This window comes from Lissotriton vulgaris, chromosome 1_1 (genome assembly GCF_964263255.1).
Source record: "Lissotriton vulgaris chromosome 1_1, aLisVul1.2, whole genome shotgun sequence".
In the NCBI taxonomy this organism is placed as follows: Eukaryota; Metazoa; Chordata; class Amphibia; order Caudata; family Salamandridae; genus Lissotriton; species Lissotriton vulgaris.
This window is the reverse complement of record NC_141685.1, coordinates 1,996,726,004-1,996,743,742: the sequence shown is the minus strand read 5'-3', so window position 1 is coordinate 1,996,743,742 and position 17,739 is coordinate 1,996,726,004. Positions and strand designations below refer to the sequence as shown.

The 17,739-nt window shown below is 47.2% G+C and overlaps 1 protein-coding gene across 2 annotated transcripts in view; it reads left to right on the top strand.

Annotated features, from left to right (window-relative positions):
* The window catches only part of CDC123 (cell division cycle 123), a 414,248-nt gene that overhangs the window by 288,865 nt on the left and 107,644 nt on the right, over positions 1-17,739 (top strand). For both annotated transcript variants that reach the window (XM_086919873.1, XM_086919878.1), the window contains one exon: positions 3,048-3,170. In XM_086919873.1, the coding sequence (XP_086775999.1) occupies positions 3,048-3,170 (123 nt within the window). The remainder of the gene's footprint in view (positions 1-3,047; positions 3,171-17,739) is intronic.

Below are 17,739 nucleotides of genomic sequence, written 5' to 3'. Positions count from 1 at the left end.
GTGGGTCCTTGTGCTCCTACCTTTTGTTCTGCTGGAGCCTTGCGCGACTGCGTCTTTCTTCTCCTGCCTGCCTTTCTTGGCTGTGAGGCCGTTATCTGTTGTCTCAAGGCTGTGGCCAATTCAGCTGTCCCCTTCACTGTGTGTGTGTGTGTTTCTTCCGGTGGAGGGCTTTACCTCCGTTTCTACCTCTTCTCCTTGGAGTCTTGGGGTGATTCTTTTTCTTCGGTACTCCTCTGCCGTTGTCTGTCCCTTCGGGGCTCTCTGGTACATGTCCGGGTATCTAGCTTGGGGTGTCCGGGCCTCCTTCGCCTCGTCCTTGCCTCCTTCTGCTTGGTGGGGGCTGGGCCGCCCTTCCTGTCCCCTTTGTACATTTCTGCTGGGGCTCTGTGTTCTTCCTACTGGGGGGTTCTCTCGCAGACCTCCTCCTCCCTTTTGGGTATGGCTAGGGTATCTATTCTACGTTAAGGAATCTGCGGCTAGTAGTCTCTATCAGATGTACGAGTTACTTACCTTCGGTAACAATGTATCTGGTGGAGACGATTCTATCTGCAGATTCCTTCACGACCCGCCCTTCCTCCCCGCTCTGCGAGGACCCGTAGCTTGGTCTTCTGCTTGGTCTTCTGCACTCGCCTGCCTCTGAGTGGTTTATCTTCTGTGAGTGCCCTCTTTCACTTCCTCCCTAGCGGGATGTATTGTTCTGTATGTTTGCGTCCACTTCTTCCTTTCTGGTATTGATTGGTAGGTTCATGTGTACTTCTGCATCACTACACCCTGGTGTTTCCAGTGTGGGGCCTACTCATACTTTTCTCCCTTTTTCACGGCTTCAATTTTCTGACTCATGTACAGTTCTTTGAGTTGGGGTGTCTTGGCTTGGCCGTGGCCTTAGCTCTTTTCAGGGGATGCGACTTTCCTTTATTGGTGTTGTCTTAGGGTAATTTGTTGTTACTCTTCTGTTCTGGACTTCTTGTCCTTCACTGTTAATGGACTGTGATTGCTGGCTTCATACATCTGCTGCAACATTTTTTCACATGTTGTTTCTATCTCTAGGGGGAATGTCGTATTTCCTTGCAAGGCTGCTTTGCAGTACCTGTGTTCTGCTCTTCCTTCTATGACTTTAGGTGCCACAGTGCCAGGCACTTCCCCGAATGGTGCTGTTCCTCACCATTTGCTTCTTTCCTTTCTGTTCCTCTGTTTTTTCGCACACTGTTCCCATATTCTAACAGTTTTGTTTGTGATGTGGTGCGGAAACGTTCTCTGAAGAAAACGGACGTCAGCGCACCGGGGTTGGGCTTAAGTGACCTCGCTGACGTCACGCCCGCGGACGACGTCAGGGCGGAGCCACGCGGTACCGCCCCCTGGCGCGCAGAGATCCTGGGACAAAGAAAATTTTCTGGATCCAGTCTCACGCCTGGGGCTAATTCTAAGTTAAGAAATCTGCGGCTAGAATCGTCTCTACCAGATACATCGTTACGGAAGATAAGTAACTTGTACTTCAATCCATTTATGTAGTTCCCCTTAATTATTGTACTGTATATGTTCATTTTACTGCTGCACTTTTTAAGGTCGTAATGACCGAATTAAAGTTTTTTTTTTAACTGAGTTCCCCTTTTATTTCTCTGTTTCTCCTATTTTTATTTGATTTGTTCTTAAGAGGATCCTACAGAGCTCCAGGCAGCGCTAACAGCTTTATTGCATGCTTCTACAGTGCGCCACATCCAAAGTGGCCACTTCCTCTAATAGGAGATCATTAAGAAATGCTGTTGTCTGTAGTGTATCATTGTTTTACCATTTCAAGATGGCCAGCACGTTCGTTCTAAACATGGCAGCCATGCTTTAACTTTAAACCAACTATAGACTATGTTCAATACGTCTGCAAGACGAACACTTGATGCTATGTTTAGTTTTGCTATTGCAAGCAAATGTCTGCAGTATTTAGATAGTACCATTTTTCCTTAATCTGCTCGTAATATTTTAATTTATCTTGTATATGTTGCTGTGTTTGTGTGTGTTATTATTGAGGCTCTGTCGGTATGAATGCATGAATGGGTCAGTTGATAGATGAATGGATGCATGAGTGCAAAGATGAGTGACAGGAGTGCCGGTGTGATAACTTATAAGTGGCTAAACCCATGGGTGAATTAAACTGCACTTTCATTCATAAGCCAAACCATTTGACTTGCCAATGCTTGGTATAACCGGAAAATATTCACGTCATGTGCGGTTCAGAAGGCATGGTGACAAATTTCTTAAATTTGACTGGTAATTTCTATGAAAATTAGCCTGGACTGTGTCATAAATACAAGGTGTATTGTTTTTTTTTTTATCGATGTGTTAGAAAAACACGCAATAAAAGAGCATTTGTGGGAGTAAATGCACAGCGCTAACTGCATGGAAAGACTGATAGAATCATGAAGGACTGCTTCCAAGTCAGAAATTATTACACTGCTCATGGGCCTCATTTTCTCCTATTTGAACCAGGCTCCTGAAAAGTCACAGGTTTGCCGCTGAAAATTGTTTTAATAAGTAATAATTGATTTTTGGAAACTGTTCATTATAAATCCCAGAATGCCTTGTAAAATAGATCTCCTAAGGCAAACTAGTTTTATTGGATTGTTGAAAAATTGTAATTGCCTAATTAACTGCTTGTGCTACAGTAACATTTTTACGTCCCATAATCTTGAATTGTTTTTTTTTTAATTAAATTTAGACTTTCAGTAGAATAACTGTGCTAGATGTGTCACGAAAATTGTTCATATAGATATATACCTCCTGCTTTTATCTCACATCACACAGCTTTAGTGAGGCAAAACTATTTTAGCAATGCCAGATTATCATTGCTGGGCAAATCAGACTGTAAGAAGTCTAGCACTAATATTCCTCAATGTTCAAGAGAGAACAAAAACTGCACCTTCAGGTTGGGGTGATTTACTTACATATGGTTGGTCAGCTGTCGGACAGTTGAATACTGTCCTTGCCGTTTGATTTAGAATGTGTTGAATTTAGTATTTTGCTATTTGTTCAGTTAAGCATGGTTTTCCTCCTGGCAGGTATATCACAGAGAGATTACACACAGTACTATGATCATGTTTGTAAACAGAAGGAAGAGATCTGCAGGAGTATACAGGATTTCTTCAAGAAAAATGTACAGTATAAATTCCTGGATGAGGATTGTAAGTATTACTTGACTTCTATTCACAAAAATATGGATAAAGAACGACTAATAGTAGGTTGCTCACATCCTTATATATTTTATTAATCAGGCTTTTATAGAGACTTTGCATACATTCCGCATAATAATGTTTATTTTTTAGATCTGCAAGTTGTAGTGTTACTAATTCTTTAAAATACATGCAACATTGGCTTTGGCTCCACCAATAGGTGTAGTACTCCCACCAGATGATATTGCTATGTAGCGTATCATTTTGCTGACTTTAGAGTGGTTGCATTGAAATCCATGAGGAACTATTTCATATCTGAAAAATCCACTCTGTCGTCATTCGTCCACTTCTGGTTCTCATTGTTTGTAGAAAGCAATCTTTTTGTAGTTTCAATGGCAGCAGGCTTTTAAAAATATCTTTCTTAGGACTCCATTACCATAACCAGCACCACCATTACTATCAACACCGCCATACTACCATCACCATTACAACTATGGGTGGGTGACGAATTCATCTCTGCCGGTGGAGTTCTCAGAGTTTTGTCCACACTGCAATACATAGGAGAGTTTTCCTCTAGTGCGGCTTGCCAACGTTAAGTTGGCAAACGCGAGCGAGAAAATCCATATGCTAGACCACCTCCAGGTGAGATTTCATAACGCAGGTGGTTGCAGCAGATCGCTACTGCTTGCATTGAGAAACAGTTGCTCACATTGAACTTCTACTCGAGTGACAAAAATAAGCATTCTCTTGCACTGCGCGTGGTGCCGTTCATGCTGATTTTGCAGCACCGGACAAACTTCTGTCACTAAAAATTAGTGTGACTTACCACACTCTAATGCTCATGGAGTGCTGCAGAGTTTGTTCGCCACTCCGTGGAGTTCCACATAGAAGAACTCCGCCGAGGCCTAATTACAACTCCCACATCATTTGTGCATTCCTATGTTTGTATGTTGGGAATGAACTGGGCGTGCAATTACATGAGACTAATAAATGATTGCAATTGATCCTTTCCTTTGGGTAAACTTCCCTTATTCTTCTCCATGACTGACAGCTTGTGACTTAAATGATCAACAAAGGCTATACCAAATTTACCTCTTCTGTTCTTAAGGTAACACCTCTTTCTTTAAGTATTGACAAAACTTGTGGAAGCTTCCGGTCGTGGCTTGCTTTTTCCTCCACATATGTTAGTAGATCATCTTGAGAGCACATGACTCGCTCAATATTCTTAAATGACATTTCCATCAAATGCTGAATTGCAGTACACATAAAAGCCAATCCAAAAGGCATTTGTTTAAATTGAAATGCGCCTTCTAGAGTAACGAAAAAGATAACCTGGTGAGGCTACGAATTCGGGACAACCTGATGGTATAGGGGAACCATGTTCAATGTTGTGAACACCATCGCTCGCTTAAATAGTATTGGCATCTCTGTGATGTTGGGCAAGGGATACCTTTCTACTTGCATTCTAGCATCCAGGTCTCTGAGATGTACACACATTCTCAAAAACCTGTTAGCCTTATGAGCCAGAAATATAGGAGAAAACCATTCTGGGCCTCATATAAGATGTCTTGGGCATAAAGTTTAGCCAAATCTGTGTCCAACGCTGGTCTGGCATCAACTTGCATTACTAATTATCTTTTGATCTCAATGTCAATGTCAAGTGAAATTAACTCCACACACAACGGCATACTCTCATCACTAAGATCGGAATTTTAGATATCTTTTCAGACTCAGTAATAGCATTTATCCGTTTCAAATGCATCTTCTCACTAGACTGATAAATCTTAGTGAATTGACCCCATTTCTACATTTGATACATCTTGGTTAATTCCTTAAAAGTTTATTAGCACCACATTGATAACTCATTGTTGCAGGGATTCTGCATAAAAGCAGAATTCTGCCTTGAGAGAACAGGATGTTAGGATGTTGAGACGGAGTGTCTCTACCCCATCAGTACCTCTAGGCCCATCCGACTAGCTTACAGTACCTCACCTGAACTCCTAACCTTTCCAGAGTAACCCAGGATTTTGGCAAACCTAGAACATGAACCTCTAGTCACCACGGGATCCTTGGAAACCGATCGTCACCTTTCGTTTCTCACACATGCATGTCAATAGTAAACAAGAGAAATACTTGAAGGAAGTTTACAGTATATTCGTTGAAACTATTGTCGTTTATTTTGATGCATGTGCTGTGATAAGTAAACAAATACAACTGAGCAACGTAATCAACATTACTAGTACACGGCATACAATGAACAACTCAACCATGGCAACTAATATATCTATTTAGGCCTGCCCTTGCTATGTGAGCACAGGGATATATTAGTGATCTTTGGGATTAGCAATGGACCCAATACCAGGTTTGCATAGTTAGGTGGTCTGCATCATTAGTGTGAAGTAAGTTTACTCAAGGCTACTGCCTCCGTTCCAGGACTGGTCTCTCAGCTTGAATTCTCTTCTCTGCCCCTGACGGGGTGATGCACTGTTTATATGATGAGGACTACTGTGTTAGTAAACTGCAGCTCTTGCTACCGTGTTATGTCTATAAACTTTAGGAGCAGGGGCGGTTCCTCCATTAGAGCAGAGGAGCATCGCCCAACTTAAATGGCCCCTAAAGCCCCAGAGATGGAAAAATAAAATGGTAATTTATTACTTTATTTTTAATTATACCATCCTGAACCTAGTGTCAGGGCTGGGGGGGTCTGCTTAGTGGCAGCAGTGGTGCGCTGCTTGTACACTGTTTAACCCCTTCCGTGCGGGCGGAATTCCCCGCCCATGCTGACTCCGCCTTGCGCGGGCGGAGTCATGACGGAACGGTTCCGTCATCCGCACAGCTCACCCGTAGTGCATGACGGAACCGTTCCGTCAGCAGCATGGAAGGGGTTAAAGTGTGCATGCTTATTTGGCCAGCCATCTTGCGATGGCCAGCCAGACATGTGCACTTTAAACTTTCAAACCAGCTGTCTTAAATCAGCTGGGTTAAAAGCAAGTGCAGGTCTCCACTGCTCTGGGACGTGCCAAGAGAGGCTGCTCCCTCCAATCAAGGCACTGCTCTCATGCTGGTTAACAGCATGTGAGCAGCGCCAGGATTGGTCAAGGCAGTTTGCTGGTGCCCGGTCTGCAGACAAAGGTTTGAAGAAGAGGTCCTAGGTACGGAACCAGGAGGACATGTAAGGTAAGTGGTTGTTTTTATTTTTAATTATATTTTTCCCCCTCCCCTCCTCTTACTCCTCCTCAAGATGCCATCTGCCACTGGTTAGATGTTGCTGACCGGCACAAGAAAACAGTGCACCATGTTGTTCGATTGTTGACGAAATGTTCACACTGAAAGCCATGAAGAGTCGCTGAATAAAAAAATACTATGTGCAGCGTATTTCTAAAATATCATGTCACAAAAACAAATGTATTATGTGTGGCTGTCCACAGCAGAGGCAGCCTAAAACAGCTAATACACACAACTAACAGAGAACCAAAGTGGGCCCAAAAGGAAATCACCACACCTCTTCTTTGGTCGGGAAAGTAACTTATGAACAACAAGTAACTTAACAACTAACAAAATAATAAAACAACAAGCTAAGCAAATTCAATGCAATGCTAATGAATATGTCATGCACCCAAAAAAATATATAATCATAATAAAGAATATAGCATGAACATTTTGAAAACTTGGCCAAATTAAGGTGAGCCGAGGTACCAAAGATTTCTTCCACAAGATCAATGCTTAGTGAATCCAGAACGGATTCAGTCTCCTCATACGATAATTCTGCGATTGACCTATTTAAAGGCTCCAAGGAACAGACATGATCCTTGTTATCAGCCGTTGCTGAGGAAGTAGCCTGGTGACCTTCTTCTGTGTTATTAGAGCCAACATTCAGTAATCCTGATGCTGATCTCCTATCTTCCCCAAAGAGAGAGGCTCGTACCATGCATATTGAAGCAGCCACAAGTTCATGGGACAACTCTGGAAATGGATCATTATCGGACTCATCAACAGGTTCATGTGCACAGGAACAGGCAACTGCAAAGTCAATAAGACATCCAGTGTCCATTTGAAGGGCCACCACAGACAATGAAACACTGACTGTGTGCCGGTGAACCAGGCGGTCAGAATAACAATGATCAGTCAGTGTTCACTTCCTGGAGCAAGGGGAATCCAAAGACTTGTATTATGCTCTGGCGGCAAAGCTAGACCAGTGGTAATTCCAGTACCAACGGGCTCGGAAACTAAACATCCATTGCGGAGTAACAAAATTAGAACCAAAATGCTGCAAATGAGGAATAATAGCAACGGTATGCACTGGAACACAGTGGAAATAATGAATGAATAAATGCCAGTATTAATCCAAAGATTTTGTGGAAGGTACTAACTAAGCCTGTCCTGATTATTTAAAAAAAAGTGGGCTATACCAGACTGTATGGGAAACACTAAGGATTCAGTGCACCAGCTTGCCGAAGTGTAGTGGAAGGTTTTGTATTCAACAAGCACTGTATTTCACTGGACATTCTTGCAACCTCCCGTTCAAAAGTTTCTCATGCAGATGTTAATGCTAAATCTTTTTGAAACTATAAGGCTTTGAGTCCGCTTAGCTTGTTAAAGTCTGCTTTCAAAGTTGGAATTGAAGGCCTCAATGAACTATCAGAGACCGTATGTGTAGGTGGAAAAAGCACTTTATTGCAGCAGGACACTATCTGGGAGACCAATTAAAATATACAGGTTCCCGGCCTTAATGCCGAAACAGTCATGGCCGCTTAACATTAATTAGGTTCTATTTGAAAGAACAGTGATCAGGGGGAGAATTGAAGAGGCTGGTATTCCTTTTAGAAAATAGGCCAAAGTTGCTCCTGAAGCTTGACATGTGAAGTGAATGAAGGGGTGAGGAATTTAATAAAGCATCTACTTGTCAATGGGACAGGTTGCTTCAAAAATCTACTTGTCCTGTAACAAAATCCACTTGTCTCTTTGGTGCTATGTAGTGTGTGGACAAATTAGGGCATCAATCTCATTATTTACGAGCTCTGCCTCTCTGATTATGCCCAAGCTAATACCGTGGTATGGTTTGAATACTAGCAATTCCCTTATTTTACCACCTTTCCAAAGATTTACGTACTGGAGCTGGAGGTAGCAGTAAGCAATAGTTACGGTTGGAATAGTTATGGTTGGAATGCTTTTTTGAGTCTATGTAAACCTACTAACTAGCATGTTTTATGGGATTCCATCAACTCTTCTCTACATTTCCTTAACAGAAAAGGGTGTCAATTTACTCCTGACAAGGGCAGAAGTAAAACCTCTTCCAGGGTTTGGGGAAAAAAAGTAGTTGGTGGGAATTAGAACTTGTTGCCACTCAGCAGATTTTCGCTTGAGCAGATCTACACATGCATATTTATTCGTGCTTAAATACAATTCATAAATATTTTCTAGGGATACCATTTCCTGACCTACTTCTGTAAATTCTTGAAAGCCATAAATCTGCACTAATGCAAGGACATATACCATGGGTGCACTTTTGTGACTTTCTTGGGCCCCTACTCGAGTCTGACATTAAATAAGACATTTTGTTTTTATTAAAATTCTGTCTCTCTCTCTCTATCTTCTGGCAGGCTTCACTGTGAGTGACAGCATTCTGTTTTTACACATGGAGCAAATTGGCAAGCAAAGTAATGTTATTCAGTGCCAGGAACTACTGTGGCAATGTGTGGTTTTTGAGACCAAAAATTTGTTTGCTTTTGCCAATGTTTTTTATGATGATGAGGACCCGGCAGCTCCCACAACAATAAAGTTTTACTAAAACCTTGTCCAAACAAGATATGCATTGACAAAACCAAAAGGCTGACCACCAATGTCATACCTAATGGCTTTGCCAATACTTTTATTGTAATGTGTCTGGTGGTCCCAAGCATACTGGCTCCATGTTCTCCCTTGGTTCCGTTTGTTGCCAGTGCCCCTTTGAACCTGTCCTAAAAAACGAATAGGTGTGGGGTCACCTGTGCTAGAGCTGGTACCCTCGCCTGCGTTGTCAGAGCTGTCTGACAGTAGTACACCTGGTGCCCTGGTGCCCAGAGGGACAGTAGAACACAGAAGAATTCAGGGCATGGCCAATTCAAACACAGAGACAACTGTATCTCTAAATGATGGCGATATACTGAGGATAGGTAATCTCTCTCTTGATAATGTCAGCCCTCTATAGTGCATCCTGATCTTTAATTTATCAAACCATGAGCTCAATAGCATTGAAATATCTCTTCTGAGCAAAGGGTTGTCCTTTGTGATAACGGAGAACACAGATTTTTTTTTAAAGGTTCAATTGGAACTTCATACATTTTTCCAAATAATAAGATTAAGGCATTTTTTTGCAAGAAAGAAACCCCTTGCCCATCTCATCAGCTTCTAATTTGCAACCAAAATCATCATTCATGCCAACCAATGCCACGATACCCCCTGGCATTCTAAAAGGCAGTACTGGAAGATATAAACATCCTTAAAGCCACACAAACTTTTACACCGTATAATATATCATGTCCAGAAAGACAGTCATTACTGTCTCTCAAAAAGGAAGTATCTATCATCGTAAAACCCACAGGTAAGGGAGGTAGTATTGTAATACAGGAAAGGGATAATTATTAGGCAGAAGTGACCAAACAGTTGAACAACCCTAACAATGACCAAAACTCATGACAAAGTCCTTCCCACAGATTAGAATTAGAATTCAGGAGGTTACCACACATGGTCTAGAAGAAGGTTTCCTCACACAATTAGAGTTTGAATTTTTGAATAAGAAGCCAATGAAGACTCTTATCCTATATACACTCCCCCAAATCTACAGAGATATCAATAATCCACCAGGGAGACCCATTCTATCAGTATGGGATTTCATACTCTAACCTGTCAGAGAATATATAAACACCTTAATTAAAGACTATGTCCTGCTTCTACATAAATACAATTGTGACAGCTTTAACATGATTAACCTCATGGAAGGCCAAGAGTATGATCCCACAGAAGAAACCCTAATGACTCTTAAAATTGAGCCACTCTACACAAACATTTTTCAAAATCGGAGCATAGAGTTGATGTGACTGATTCTTGATCTGCATCCTGTACCATACTGTGTCCCAACCTCATTCATTCTAGAACTTCTAGAGATTGCCTTAACTACCAACTATTTTCTGTTTGACTCTGCATATTACCAACAATGTTCAGGGACTTCAATGGGAGCCATTTTTGCTACCAACCTAGCAAATCTCTAGGTTGGCCAATCTGAACATAACTTTTGTAATACTGTGTCCAACCCCTTTCAAAGTAACATCAGATATTGGAAGTGCTGCATATCTCATATATTATTGATCAGGAAAAGCTCGCAAGACACACTACATCAGTTCATACGTTATCTCAATGCCTGCCAACCATAATTCAAGTTCACTTATGAAACAAATACAAAGTATTCCGTTCTTAAACCTAGAAATCAAGAATAAGGATAATTGTCTAATCGTATCCCTCTACAGAAAACTGACAGAACGCAACACACTATTGCAATATAGTAGCTTTCACCCACGGGTCTGAAAAGATGGACTTCCCTGTGGTCTATTTTTTTTGTCAAACAGATTTTATTGTTGTCCACAGTCATAAAAACAGGGCACAATTCGCCCCCACGCAGGGGCCCACAATACAATGAACAGCGCACGTACCACATGGCCAGGTTAAGGGGACAGTACTGCATAGTGACTCAAGTCACCGCTGGTCTGTGCTTTTTAAGTCTGTAACATATAGTGCTCGTGTGGCCAGGGTTGAGTCTCAGTTTGGTCTAGAAGGGAGAAATCCCAAGAGCAATGCCACAACGCTAAAGTCCTTAGCCACGCTGTGCTCTCCCATCCCCTGAGCTCCATCAGTACCAGCAAGAGCGTTCCACTTGTGGCAAGTCCCTAGAGCACCTGGATATCTGAAGGTGGACATTTTACCCTAATTCAAACAGTAAAAAAGAAAACCCATATCCTCCAACTCTCCCTCCCCACCCCCCCGAACTCCCTCTCCCACCCCCCCAGAGGTGAAGTGCCATACAGTAGTGCGTCAGCTCTATGAGGCCTTTAAATCTGGAACAAATGCATGGCCCTGAGAGTAGAGGGGCACACCGCGGAAGGTAGGCCCTTGGAGAGAAACGAGACCAGTGGTCCCCAGCGATACTCAAAGTTCTTAAAGTCCTCACGAGATGTCGGACATATGCTCCAAGCTGAGCAATTGCCACAGGCGGGAGTGCCACAGTGACATCGCGGGTGCCTCCTTCTGCTTCCACGCATTTGCAATCGCTAGTTTAGCAGCCCCCAAGCACAGCCACAGAATTCGTTTATCGGCTCTGGTTTGGTGCTCTAGCTGAGGGTCCCTAAGGCCTAGAAGGGCTTCTGCCAGCGTAGTCGGAACCGGGTACCCTAAAATGGATTTTATCTGAGCAAGGATCTCCTCCCAGAATGGCCTAATGGAGGGGCAATCCCACCATATGTGCTGAAAATCTCCCAGAAGCCCACACCCCCTCCAGCACCTATCTGATGTTCCTGGAAAGATCTTCGCCAGTCTAGATGGGTATAGGTACCAGTCTGCCATTACCTTTAAATGTGCCTCCCTCAGCTTCGGGGAGCGGTTAAAGCGGAAGATATCAGCCCACAGGTGCGTCCACTCCTCTTCCCCAATGTCCCGCTGAGCCAACCCCTCCCACCAAGACATGAAGCGCGGACGTGGGGCGGCCTCTGTGGAAAGTAGGAGTTTGTACAGCGTCGAGATGGCCCCCTTCATGGATTTAGCCTTGAGAAGGAATAGTTCCAACCTGGTAAGAGGTCGGGTAGCTCCCTCCCTAATCTGTGGGCTCAGAGCCCAGTGAAGGAGTTGCGCGTGGTGGTAGCGCTCCTGGTCCCCTACCCCATAGTCCCTCTTGCAGTTTTCAAAAGTAAGTGGATCGTAGTTGTGGAACAGGTGCGTGAGTGCCAGACAGCCGCCCGTCCTCCATGCATCGAACGGCCCCTCTCGGAGCGCCGGAGGAAAGGAAGAGGTGAAGTGAATTGGAGTAAGCTGTGAAGGGAAGGACGTCCAGCCCTCCCTCTCCGCCACAGAGTCCCACACTTTTAGGGTGGTGCGTGTCGGGGTGCTAATGTATGCATTGCGGGGCCTGTCCTTTTTAGCGCGCCAGATCAAGTCCCAGATCGTTCTGCCTGCCACGCTGCGGTCCATATGGAGCCAGTGTTTCTCCGATTCCATCTGTGCCCATTCAACCAGGATGCGCAGTTGGGCCGCTTTATAGTATAGGCGAAGGTCGGGAAGCCCAGCTCCTCCCTCTCTTTGTGGGCGTCTTAGCATGAAAAAGGAGAAACGTGCCCTTCCCCCCTGCCACACAAACTTCAGAATCATGGTCTTTAGGCGCGCAAAAAAGTCCTCCTCCAGTTCTACAGGGAGTGCCTGAAATAAATAGAGCAGTCTAGGTAGGAGGGTCATTTTGATGGCATGTATGCGACCCAACCAGGAGAGAAATAGCGGCTTCCAATGCATCAGCTCTTTTTGGATGCAGGAGAGGAGTGCAGGAAAATTAGCTGCGTACAATTGATCAACCTTGGGAGCCAGCTGGACCCCTAGATATTGTATGGAGGAGGGTGCCCAGTCTAGCGGAGATAGCGCTCGGAGCTGCGAGGCCTCTGCCTGAGAAAGTGTTAGGTTAAGTATGTAGGATTTGTCCAGGTTGACTCTGAATCCTGCCACCCCCTCAAAGGAGGCAAGTACGTCTTGTAGATGTGGGAGGGAACCCAGCGTATTGGACAGAGAGAGGAGGACATCATCCGCGAAAAGCGAGATTTTGTGGGACTCTCCAGTGAAGGGGAGACCCTCTATCCCCTGATGTTCCCTAACCGCTATAGCCAGGGGTTCTATGCTGAGGGCGAAGAGTAAGGGGGACTGAGGGCAACCCTGTCTAGTCCCCCTAGAGTGTACAAAGGAGGCTGACTGCACCCCATTGACCGAGACCTTAGAGCTTGGGAGTCGATAGTTGGCCTGGAGCATTGTAATAAATTGAGGGGAGAAACCAAACCTAGTCAGGGTGGACCATAGGAAGCTCCAATCCACGCGGTCAAACGTTTTTTCGGCGTCAAGACCGATTAACACCGCAGGTATTTAAATTTGTTGGCCTGCTCTATTAAATGAACAATGCGCCTGGTGTTGTCATGGGTTTGCCTCCCTTTGATAAAGCCAGACTGGTCAGGGTGGATGATAAGCGGCATAAGGTCGCCCAGTCTCTTGGCCAGTATGGAGGAGTAAAGTTTGGCGTCTATGTTAAGAAGGGCAATGGGCCTATAGGAGGCACAGTGGGAAGGGTCCTTGCCCGGTTTGGGGATCACCGAGATCACTGCCTCGGACATGGAGGCTGCAGAGCTGCCATCCGCGGCCATACGATTGAAAAGTCTGACCAGGTGAGGCGCGATCTCGGATGTAAAGGTCTTGTAGAAGACTGCAGTGTACCCATCCGTTCCAGGTGCCTTATGGGCCTTAAGCAATTTGATAGCCCCTTGGACTTCCTCTAGAGTGATAGGGGCTATAAGGGCTTCGTTCCATTCCGGGGACACCTGTGGGATGGGCAGGTCCCTCAGAAAAGCGCGCTGGCGTTCAATGTCAGGAGTGTCCTCCGCATATAGAGATGCATAGAACGCTCCAAAGAGGTCTGCCTTGTCCTCGTCCCTGTGAGTTAGGTTCCCTGCCCCATCACGTATTCCCCCAATATATTCCCTCTCCAGTTTGTCCTTCAACTGTCTGGCCAGGTGCTTCCCCACTTTGTTACCCTGTGTATAGGATAGGCTGCGCAGCTTGAGGAGGGTGAACTCTGCCCTATTGTTATATATGGCCCGCAGCTTGCCTCTAAGGGCCGTGAGTGCACGCTGTGTCTGCCTGGTAGGTGTCTGCTTGTGGGTCTGTTCTACCTTCGATAGCCCCTGCTCTAGGCCTTCCCTCTCCCTAGCGCGCTGTTTGTTAAGTGCTGAGTTAAGTGCAATGCATTTACCCCTCATAACCGATTTGAACGTGTCCCAGGTGTTGTATTCCGAGGTCTCCCCCGGGTCATTAAAGGAGAAGAACTCCCCAACCGTTTCCCTCAGCTGCGTGCACGAAGTCTTGTCCCTTACCAATGCTTCCGGGAAGTACCAACGTGCTGGTTTCCGGGCCCCACCAAGCCAGGTTAAACAAATAGTGTACATCCCATCGTCAGAAACAGAGATGGGGAGGATCTTTGCGTCCTGCAGGGAGCCCTGTAGGGACTGACTGAGAAAGATGTAATCAAGTCGTGAGTAGGTGTGATGCACATGGGAATAGAACGAGAAGTCCCGGGTGGTCGGGTGTGCCAATCGCCAACTGTCTAGGAGCCCCATGTCCCCCAGAAGTGCCTGGATAGAGTCTGGGAATGTGCCCATGTCAGATCTTCTACTGTGTGTGCTGTCTAGAGTTGGGTGCCAGACCAGGTTGAAATCCCCCAAAAGGAAAATAGGACCCTCTGCAAAGTCTGTCACTTTACCCAGAAGTGTAAGCAAGAAGTTCTTTTGGCCAGTATTGGGGGCATATACTGATACAAACGTGCACACTTTGCCCTTCAATCGGCCCTTGACCATCAGCCATCTCCCTTCTCTGTCACTCTGTGTGCACATAGGCTGGAACTGTGCAGCCGGGCTGAACAGCAATGCTACACTCTTTTGTTTAGTTGCCGCAGAGGCTTTATATATCAGGGGGTATTTTTTGTGCTTAAGCCGATGGTCTTCCGATTTCAGAAGATGTGTTTCCTGTAATGCAACAATATCTAAATGGCGGTCTAACACATACTTCCAAACTTTCTGGCGCTTCTGCGGGGAGTTCAGTCCCTTAACATTCCAGGTTCCGATCGTCACAGGCATTTGGGGACAAAACCTGACCTCTCAACTAAAAATGCCCTCCCCTGTCCTGCCCTCCCAGACCGGGGTATCTCTACACACTTCATGTCCCGTCCGCACCCCTGCCACCCCCCTGGTTCAGTGCCAGGATAGATCCCCTCGCCCCTTCCGTCAACACTTTCTCGTCGAAGCTCCCTTTCAACCTCCAAACCACAGGCAGTAGAAGGCCCCTGAGCACCAGTGCAGCATGTTAACACCACGTATTCCCCCCCCGTAACCCCCCCCAACAGGATAGCAGAACAGCAATCCCCAACTTGAAACCAGGAACTCGGACCATGCCTCTGGTCCCAACCTCTCCAGTTCGGAACTGCAGTCAAAGAGTACTTGTAATGGGTAGATGGCAGTGGCGGCTCGACGGCTCGAGACCCCTCGCCCCATTCCCCACCCCTAGCGCCACATCATCTGTGCATAACCCCCCTTACCGGACCTCATGAGCCTGCCCCGGTGTCTTTGGAGACTTCCTGTATAGCTACTGCCTTCTCCTGCTCCATTGTCTGTTGGTCAGGCTTGAGTGGTTTCTTTGACGACCGGCCGCGTCGCACCTTCTGCCAGCCGTCGCTCATCGCTTGAGAGGATGTGGGTGGGGACCCTGTGGAGCCTCCATTCTCGTCAACTCCTGGGTGAATCTCCTCGTATGGAATCCCCAGCACGGAGCAAGTGTCTCTCAGGGAGCGCAATTGATGTAGGGTCCCATTCCAACGGAAGATCAGTCTGAAGGGGTGACCCCAGGAGTACTGGACCCCCTCTTTGCGGAGAAACGTGGTTGCTAGTTTGAAGGATCTCCTCTTTTGTAGCGTGATCGCTGAGAGGTCTTGAAAAAGGTCCAGAGCCTGGCCTTGATACTGAATGGGCTGCTTAAGGTGCGCCGCCTTCCGGATGCGCTCTTTTAAGGCGTAATCGGGTAGAAAGGCTAGAATGTCAGGGGGAGGACCTCGGGACCTACGTGTCGGGCCCACTCGGTGTGCTCTATCAATGCGAATTTCGAAATGGTCTCCTTCTTCAAGTACTGCCCGGAATAGTCCTTGTAGATAGTTTGCGACATCTCCCTCCTCAGCCGAAGAGGGTACATTTCGAACCCTGATGTTGTTCCGCCTGGAACGATTTTCTAGGTCCTCCGTGTGGGACTGGAGGTCAGTCTGTTGCTTATGAAGCCAGACAATTTCCTGTCTGAGGAATTCCACCTCTTCGCTTCTAGCTTGACCGGAGAGCTCATTCGCTGCCACTCTTTCCCCTAGGTCATCAACATCGCGGCGAAGCTCTTTGTATTCCCCCGCCATGTCCTGTCGGAGGGACTGAATGTCCTCCTTGAGGGAGGTGAAGAGAGCCTCCATGAAGGCCTTGGTCGCCGGGGCTTCTCCTCCTTCTCGGTCAGTCCCTTTTGTTGGGGGCCCCTGAGCCGGCTTGTCTGGACTCTTTTCAGGTTTGGGGTTCCCTTTCGATAATAAGTCCGTGATGGTGCGATTCCCCTTGCGATTGTTGGCCGCCATCTTCCCTCTCCCAAGTAGCACGACTCCGGCCGGCCTCTCCGCCTGTTTGCTAGGGGTTCAGTCAAGCCGTCCAGGCCAGTATCTAGGCCAGGAGTCCAGCACGGTCAGTTTATGCAGCAAGCCGCTGGCGGCGCAGTGCCCCTAGGCCGTCGCTATTTCCCGTGGCCCCTCGGCGTCACCAGTCTCACCGTGGCTCCAGGCGGCCAACCTGCCCCTGAGTTCGGGGATCTCCACTCACAGTGCGTCGTAGAAGCGTTCGTCGCCTCAGGTCTTGCTTCCTTGTACTGCGGGTCCGCCGCCGGGCCCCCTCTGCAATAGTCGGGCCCCGTTCCTCTCGTAGATCGCTGACACCTTCTGGGGAACCAGGCCGTGCTCCCCGACTTCTCGTTTCACCACGTGGCTTGTTCTCTTCGGCCTCTGACTCCCAGCTATATGGTGTAATGGCTGCGGGCTGCCTGGTTCAAGCTGAATCTCGCCAATACCGGGTCTCGGCGCCACCAGCGCCCCCTGCCAGCCCGGCTTATGCCCCCTCTCTGTGGCGTGGGGTTCCCCAGGGGGGCCGACGATGCAAGCGTACACTGCACCCGAGGTCGGAGAGTCTTCTCATAACAGGCCCACGTCGTAGCCTCCCGCTCTTCTCCCCTCAGGCCTGCCCGGCTCTTCCTCCCTTCAGGCCCAAGCCTCGACCTGCCTTTGCCAGGTCCCCTGGCGTCGCCAGTCCTGTCACCCTCACCGTCGAGGCTGGTGAAGTGTTTCGCCCGCAGGTCTCGCTCCTTCAGGCATCAATCCTCCGGGGCCTGCTCTCCCCCGTCAGCTAGGCCGCAGCCGGGGCCTCTCCTGACAGCGCCTGCCGGGCCTCCTGTCGTCTCCTCACCTCCGCCGCTCACTAGAGGTCCCAGGGCCGAACCGGCCCTTGTCGGCTCCGGAGCTCACGGTACGCCTCTGGCCGCCCCTACTTCACCCTTCGAGGCAGTGCCGCAGTCTCTCCAGGCTCCTCTGCAAGGCGGGGGGTCGGTGCTCACACGCCCTCCGGAGCTCTCACTCTGTCGGCCGCAGGGCCGCAGCCGGGGCCTTTCCCTGTTGCTCTCGACCGGGCAGCCCTTCGACGTCCTTCACTGGCCTCTCCTTCGGCCCTACGAGGCTGATCCGGTCCGT